Genomic DNA, 8,120 nt, shown 5'->3' on the forward strand with positions numbered 1-8,120 from the left:
GCTCTGCATTAGCATGAGCGGCTATTTAAAAAAGCTAGCTTACTGAACCACAGACTGCCTGCTTTTTTACTATCAATAATGCGCATGCGCGACTCAATGTGTGGGTGCGTGGGTGAGTGGGTCCATTTGTCTGCCATGTGTGTTTGTATGTGAGTGTTTGTGTGGGTGTGCGTGTATATTGCTCTCTGTGTGTGTGTGTGTGTGTGTGTGTGTGTGTGTGTGTGGTGTGTGTGTGTGTGTGTGTGTTGTGTGTGGTGTGTGTGTGTGTGTGTGTTGTGTGTGGTGGGTGCATGTGCGTGTGTGTGTGTGTGTGTGTGTGTGGTGTGTGTGTGTGTGTGTGTGCGGTGCTGTGTGTGTGTGTGTGTGTGTGTGTGTGTGTGTGTGTGTGTGTGTGTGTGTGTGTGGTGTGTGTGTGTGTGTGTGTGTGTGTGTGTGTGTGTGTGTGTGTGTGTGTGTGTGTGTGTGTGTGTGTGTGCGGTGCTGTGTGTGTGTGTGTGTGGTGTGTTGTGGTGTGTGTGTGTGTGTGTGTGTGTGTGTGTGTGCATAGTGCTGTGTATTGTTCCTGGATCAGGGCTGTTGGGGAGGAAGAGGGGGGCCCAGCCTCCCTGCTGCATCGCTCCTTTCATCCCTCCCTCATCCATATTCCACTCCATCTCTCCCGCTCTCCCCACCAATCAGCAAACAGCTGGCCGCCACCGGCGTCTCGCGCCGCCAATCAAACGCCTCCCTTTGTGAGCGCAGTCCCCGCCCACAAGCGCCTTCACCCCACCCTGTACAATGGCGGCGCTTTTCCTCTCCGTGTGTGACGCAGTGGCTTAAAAACCCCACCGGAGGAGCCGAGGAAGACGAGCGAGCGCCAGACTGCCACCGACGACGAAGCACGCCGCGTTTAGAAAAAAACCCACCAAAGAAACACAAATACGTTTTCACTTTCGTATCGACGGTCGTCCACGGAGACGGTCCGGCCAAGCAGGAGTCATCGATGGCAGCCGGCGATTGATAGCGAGAGACGGGGGAGAGTGGGGGGAGGGGGGGAGGAGATGACAGGTGGGGGGAGAGGCGGGAGGGGGAGGGGGGGAGGTTTGATGCCAAGGTGACGGAGGAAACAGCCCGTGATGGTCTGAAGTAGAACATGATTAGTATGGATGAAAGAGCAGAGCGGAGGATGGGGGGGGGGGGGGGGGGAGACGGGCTGGGGGGAGGGAGAGTTAGGCGGCGGAGGGGGGGGGGGGGGGGGGGGGGGAGGGGGGGGGGGGGGCGAGGTAGGAGAGGGGTTCAGCCGGGCGATGGGGGAGTTGGGTGGGTGGCGGTTTGGGGGAGAGTTGGGGGAGACGAGGAGCAGCCTGGCTGGCGAATTGAAAAGAGTTCCCGTGCCGAGGAACACAGCGTTCTCCGGAAGGTTCCAGAGGCAGCGTTCTCCGGTGCTTCCACGCTTATATTCAGTTCCCTAGTTTCATATCTTCCAAACTGATGTATCAAGAAAATGCAAATCCTAACGTTTAAAATGATTGAACTGGAACAACATAAACGCTTGTAGTATGTACTGAATCAAAACCGCCCAAAGCCATAATCATCTTTTATCCCACTGTGAATGGTTCCTCGTAACAGTGGGGTCTCCACCACATAAGAGGAAGCTGTATGCAGCTCAGAACTCTGTGTAGTGCTGAATGGCTTTGTCGCTCTAGTTCGGCCAAAAGCAAAATCACAAGGCTTCCTTCCCTGTATCGCTAATGGCTCAATGAAGTGAATGTGTTCCTAAAAGATGCTCTGTTCTGCGCCGGTTGCAACAGAAAACACTAACCTTGGATCAATACCGTCAAAGACCTCATTCAGCAGGACTCAATGAGCAGTGTGCACGCAGTTTGCGGCGTGCGTGTGCCCGTTTTGTGTGTGCGTACACGCGTGTATCTGCATTATAATGATGGAATACATCAGTTAACTCACCCATTGCACAAAAACATACACACACACTCGTACAAAAACACACAGGGACACGCACAAAAACACGCACGCACACTCACACAATATAATCTAAAATTCTAAAAGTTGCTTGGCAAGGGCAACCCAAACCCCCCCATTGGCCTCTGCTCACCGAACAGCAGCCAGTTCTTCCATTTACTAAATGAACATATAAGTATCCCAAGTCTGCAGACAGCAGGATAGGAGAGCAGAGGAGAGGAGATCAAAGTATTGCATTTTTTACTAACCATCAAGGTAAAACAAGGCCTCTGAATTATTTTTGCCTACACGTGAATAATGCTTTTTTGGCCTCTGTGCTTAAACCCTTGCTATTTCCCTTGAAGCCAAGCCCTAAATTATAGCGAGGGATTTGCCAAGCGCTCTACCTAACTATAACAACTTAGGAGTGAGAGTAGATGGGCAAAACAATCTCTAAATCTCCCTTGCACACTCTTGCACTTTTTCCCTGGCACTGACGAAGGGATCCACATTCGGAGTCTCAGGGTCTCTCGACCAATCACACGTGAGCACAACTTGCTAAATAATACAATTTATAGTCTGATCCGTCTATCATTTCAGTTCCTTTTGCAGTGGTTCCTCGTTAGGCAAAGACTGCTCAATGCGTTCCTGCCTACATACCACCAGCCCAATGGTTGTAATAATAATAAAATGACTATTGGAAAATGTTAGAACTGCATAATATTTCAAACCGTAATAACTGCTATCCTAAAGAAGGGTTGGTGGGAGGGACTACGCTATGAAGTCGAACCACTGCTGAATCTGATGAATTATTACGACGAGAAGTCAGGATTTTATGAGACGGACGGTTTGATTTACAGCATGCACTGTCATGGCCGCCGTGCCATACCAACCATAGCTAGCCTCCTAGCTTCCTAGCCGTGGCAGCTCGGTCCGGGCTACTAGCATGATACACACGTCAGCAGTGCCAAGTGCACTTTTCTCTCCCTCTGTTTTTCCCTTCCCTCAGATAGATTCGGACTAGCTGGACACACACTAGTTAAGACCTCGACGAAAAGTTGAAGATCACTTATCGTTTTGAATTTATCTATATGCCTTTAAATAATGTTTCCACACTCGAGATTTCCACCATAGTTCACGATTTGCAGTCCTATTTCTTCGTTAGCTATTGGAACATTTTGTACGGCAACATTCAATTGATGACAGTATTTTGTGTGGTGCACCTGATTTCATAAGCCATGTTCAGGGTACTCACTGTTTTTTAAAAAATATAGTTCATCATTGGTTCGATTTCAGGACACATACAATTAATTCAACAAAACAACCTGGACATTTCAACAATATATCCATAAAACATCAGCAACATTTCAGTACCATGCCATTTCAGACTGCAAAACACGCTAATGCATACTGTTAGTCCACCATAGTCCATATCAATTTTGGACAACCCCACAATACATTCAAATACCTTGTATTAAATAGAGTTATACCCAATAGTTCTGATGATAAACAGTGTTTACCTGTGGGATAATGTTGAATAGCATGGATAAAAAATAAATTAGAATTGTATAAAAAAGCATGGGAATGGATTGTTATGGACTTGAATACATTTAATATAAACAACAGATACATGCATCAATCTGCACATGAAATATGAATTGAAAACGTTCAGTTGCGCTCCCTGTTTTATGTATCAGTGTTAGCTTAGGAGTTGAATAGCTCTGAGCTTTATGTGACAAACACAAAGAGCACATCACAAACTTCTCCCCCCACACTGTTAGATACTGCCAACAGTAAGTATTTCAGCAGAATGAAAAAATTAAAGTAAGTGGTTAAAAAAGATCAAAATGGAAGGATCCGTCTTACCATGAGTTTCAGTTTCTTGGTGAGGGAATACAATGGCTTCAGTTTCAAAAAGGGGCTGCAGGTAGGCCACTACAGAGAGAGGAAGCAGAGGGGGGTGCGTGGCGTGAACTAGCATTCAGAGACACAACCAGTTATTTTTTAACATTCTTCCGTTAACCTGAGCAGCACTTCTGAGAAGACTTTTGTAAACGGGGTATTTTCTAATTAATTCGCTGAAAGCATACGTTATGACTGAGCCTCCAAGGTGCGATAATTCAAAGCAGGTTGGTTATGCCGGCTTCATGGTAGGCCAGCATTTTATGGTTACATTCTGCACTTTTAAGTCGCGTTGACTTATAAATTGTGGTGTCTTTTAATTGAAAGCCAATCAATGTTTGACCACTGGAGCATCATCATTCAGAAGGAACTAGCTTCCTCTTGGTTGAAAATCAACACCCCTCTTCATCATAAAAATCTTGTGCTTTTAATGTGGAAATATCTTGTCGGTTGGGGAAGGAGAATCATGCATAAGTTATAGGCCTAAAGCAAGTCCCATCCATGGGTCGCAGCTCTTCCTTATAATTTACACACGCACATGTGATTAAAACATCCTAAATTAAATGTATTTTCAATAGAAAAATACAACGATGGCTGTTTATTTCTTGGGGATGGGGAGGTCGGAGGTCATAGCCTCCTAATTTTGTATCAAATATTGTGGGCACTGGTGCCGCTTGTGAGACGAGATCGCTGGGACCGTTGACCTTTTGACCCCCGGGGACGGCTCTGCAGCGGGGCGCTCCGTCCGACTAAAAGCCTGTAATAGCCGCTGTGCTCATGGCCCTCGGTTCACCCTTTTCACTTGGCGGCCGAGCTGTGGTGCCGCTGTGCGTCTCTGGAGGGCGTCCGGGGACGCCACGCACAGGGTGGTCCTCCGTAAGTGCTCAAAACACCGCCTCATCAATCCACTTTTTAAACAAACGCCGGTTTGAAACCCAGCCGGGACCCTCAGAGCAGGGCGGTACTGGTCCCTGGGATGGCAGTTGGGTTGGGTTTGGTTTGGCATTCAAAAGGAAAATAAGTGTTCTTCCTAAGCCTGGGCCAGATTGAAATCAACTGATGCATTAAGGTATTTCTTCTTATTTAAATAGAATCGATACAGTCACTTATGTATTTGGAGATCATTGTATTGTTTTCACTCCTGAGGTCGCAGGTAATGCTGAAAATACCTGAGTCTAGACTCTATCATTTGTAACGATGTTCTCTGTGACTTTTGGCTGGGCTTTGGTTAGGACAGCCAAAAGGGGGACACCTGCAATACGGGGCCTGCAATCTATAACCTCCACCGTTATACGGAAAAAACACATTTTCTGAAACAGTTTCCTTGTTTCACTTCGATGTCACGTGTTCTCTCGTCTAAATCATACGTCTAGATGTGCGCTGTGTGTCTACATGTGCGGGATGGGGGGTGCATGGTCGGAATATGGCTTGTTGTAATGCCGGATGACGTGAATGCTTGGCGCATGACAGCATGTAAACAAAAAATAAAGATGGTGATTATCATGATAACAAATAATCATAGCTCATTAAACCAGGTCATTGCGCACAAATACGTTCAGAGCATTTTTTTTTAACAATTCGGACGTCCTTAGCATGTCCCAGAAACTCCAGTCCTCATCGTCTAAGAATAGAACAATGCCGAGGTGGCGGAGGAGCAACGTGCAGCAGCAATAACAGTTTTTCGTGCGAGCTGCCCTAGATGCTCACCGCGTGTGTTATATGGACGTGCGTGTTTATCCGCTTGTATAATGTAACCCACATAATAAAGGGACGCAGGCGGCAGCGGATGATGGGAGAGATTAACTACACAAGGTCATCCGTGGAAGCCAGGGATGAGAGCGTAGAATCATGCTCCCTGCCTCTCGCCTCCGGTTCGCCTGTTTACATCTCGGCTGCTGCCTGCGGTCGCTGTTATTGTGGTCTAGTATGGCCGCCATTCTATTTATGTAAAAGTAAAATAAACAATGCGCTGCCCGATTAATCGGAACGCGCATAATAGCGAGGAGAAAGTGACGGATTCCCTCCAAATCCGCGAGGCGCTCTCCCTTTCATTGTTTCCAACGACTATCCACACAAAAGCGTCCCCTTGTTATGCACTCCAAGCCTCTAGAAGATGGCTTCGGCTGGCCCGAAGCGAGAGGGTTTATGCGCTATCTGCATCTGCATCTAACATCATTAGGGCGCCAAATCAAATCGATATCAGATTAAAGCGTGCCGATACGTCAGGAATCGAATCAACCTGCTCTCCCCTCTCCCTTTCCCCCGTTGCTACAGCGGCCGAGGACCGTCTCTCTGCAGCCCACCGGAGGTCCACACGTCCCGTCGGTCCTCTTACCTCCTGTGTTGGTGCGCTTAGTGCTGCTCGCCTCCGTGGGGGTCTCGAGCGGTCTCTTACGGGAATCCGGAGGGTCGGACTCCATGTGCGGTTGTTGATTGTGGTGGTGAGGATTTGAGAAAATCCCGTTTTGTTGTACTGCTCCGCCGGCCATCATTTTGTAAGCTTGGTTTTAAGGATGCGACTGTTGCGTTTAAATCCCCCCTAGTAACGCAACGCGACGTAGCCTTCCGCACGGGGAGTCTTCCTCAGAGGACGAAAAGGCGATTTAGGGAATTCAAAAAAGAAACGCGACCGTGGTCGGTGTCGCGGTGCGTTGCTGTGTCGCCGACGCGAGGAGATGCTAGGCAGTATGCAGGACGCGTGTGTTTAGCCCGTGAGGCGATGCAGGAGCGGGCGGATGTTTGCTCCAAAAAAAAACAGATCCTCGAAGCCTTTTTTTTTTTCTTTCGCCTCTCCGTAAATAAGTCTAAACTCTACTTGACGTACAAATGCTGCGTCAGTCGGCCATCAACCCCGTGATACGTGGTGTAGGATATGTCATTCCGCGGCAACATAAAAGCGCGTACACATGTCAGGCAGTGTGTGCGGGATGATGGCGCTCCTCCGTGGTCCTCGGTGCAGCGACGGGCGCGGGGAATTAAGCGATAAATAAAACACACGCACAACCGGGACAACAAAAAAAGGAGGCAGGAATCAATTCGGGTGTAAAAGGAAGAAAAAAGGACGGCAGAATAAAAAACTGCTTTTTTGTCGTTCTTTTGATCCTTATGGGCTCAACGCGGTCATGTAAACACCCGAAGGTGCGCGGTGGTGGTGAGGGGGGTCGGGTTGTCGGTGGTAAGGGTCCGGAGGGGAGAAGCTGTGGACGGAAACAAAGCTGCTGGAGAAGAAGAAGAAGAAGAAGAAGAGAGATGCGATTTTTTTTTGTCCTCTCTCGGTGGAGATGCTGCAGTCTTTCCTCAGAGCATCCCTAACGCTGACTGGCTGGCAGTTCCGAGTGCAGAGGAGTCGGTGACGTCAGAAGGCAGCACAGCACATCCCATACCCCCTTTCTCCTCAGTCGATTGTTTGCGCGAGGGCGTGTGAGAGTGAGCGAGAGAGAGAGAGAGAGAGAGAGAGAGAGAGAGAGAGAGAGAGAGAGAGAGAGAGAGAGAGAGAGAGAGAGAGAGAGAGAGAGAGAGAGAGAGAGAGAGAGAGAGAGAGAGAGAGAGAGAGAGAGAGAGAGAGAGAGAGAGAGAGAGAGAGAGAGAGAGAGAGAGAGAGAGAGAGAGAGAGAGAGAGAGAGAGAGAGAGAGAGAGAGAGCGCGAGAGAGACGCCCCCTGCGACTGCGATTGGTCGAGATTTCTCCGGCAAAACTAAAAGGACAGATCGTATGGAGCGAGAGCAGCACGTGACCACGGGATGGAGGGATGCAACGGGAGGACAGAGAGCGGCTCCGGGACACGGACACGGTAACGGCCATGGGGAACGGGATGAGGGGCTCTTTGGTGGACACCGAGTCTGTAAAATGAAGCTACCTGTGGCGGACATTCAGCCATTGATAGAGGAGACTCACAAAAGACAGATAGGCAAACTTTGCCCCCCCCCCCCCCCCCTCCAGCCCCGGCGTATTAATCCATGTGCGCATCCGGTAGCCTACTTGATGACAAGCGAACCGTGGGATATAGCGCGTTCCTACCTCGACCTGTGCGATAAACACATCACCTATAGCAAACGCCCCGCCAAAACCCGCGCTTGGTTCTCCGTCCCTCCTCTTCTCGAGCCGCAACATGACATTATCACACAGTTCGAGGGGAAACACAAAACCGAAAGGACGGCATGACCGTGTCAGAGCCTACCTGTGTTACCATAGTCGCGTGACCCACCTGTGCGTAGTAGTGCTCCCGCCATTTCTGCACGCGCGCCGTCTCTGCGTCGTAGATACGGAGGTAGTAAGGCAGG

The 8,120-nt window shown here is 49.1% G+C and overlaps 1 protein-coding gene across 1 annotated transcript; it reads right to left on the reverse strand.

The window, feature by feature from the left end:
- Nucleotides 1-3,804: 3,804 nt before the first annotated feature.
- Nucleotides 3,805-7,250, reverse strand: LOC115561250 (RNA-binding protein Nova-1; the record flags this gene model as incomplete). Its single annotated transcript, XM_030381136.1, is given in 2 exon segments — nt 3,805-3,873; nt 6,176-7,250. Coding segments are annotated over 2 exon segments (226 nt in total), but the record flags the coding sequence as incomplete, so codon positions are not given.
- Nucleotides 7,251-8,120: the final 870 nt, after the last annotated feature.

The sequence above is a fragment of the Gadus morhua genome, chromosome 16 (genome assembly GCF_902167405.1).
Source record: "Gadus morhua chromosome 16, gadMor3.0, whole genome shotgun sequence".
NCBI lineage: Eukaryota > Metazoa > Chordata > Actinopteri > Gadiformes > Gadidae > Gadus > Gadus morhua.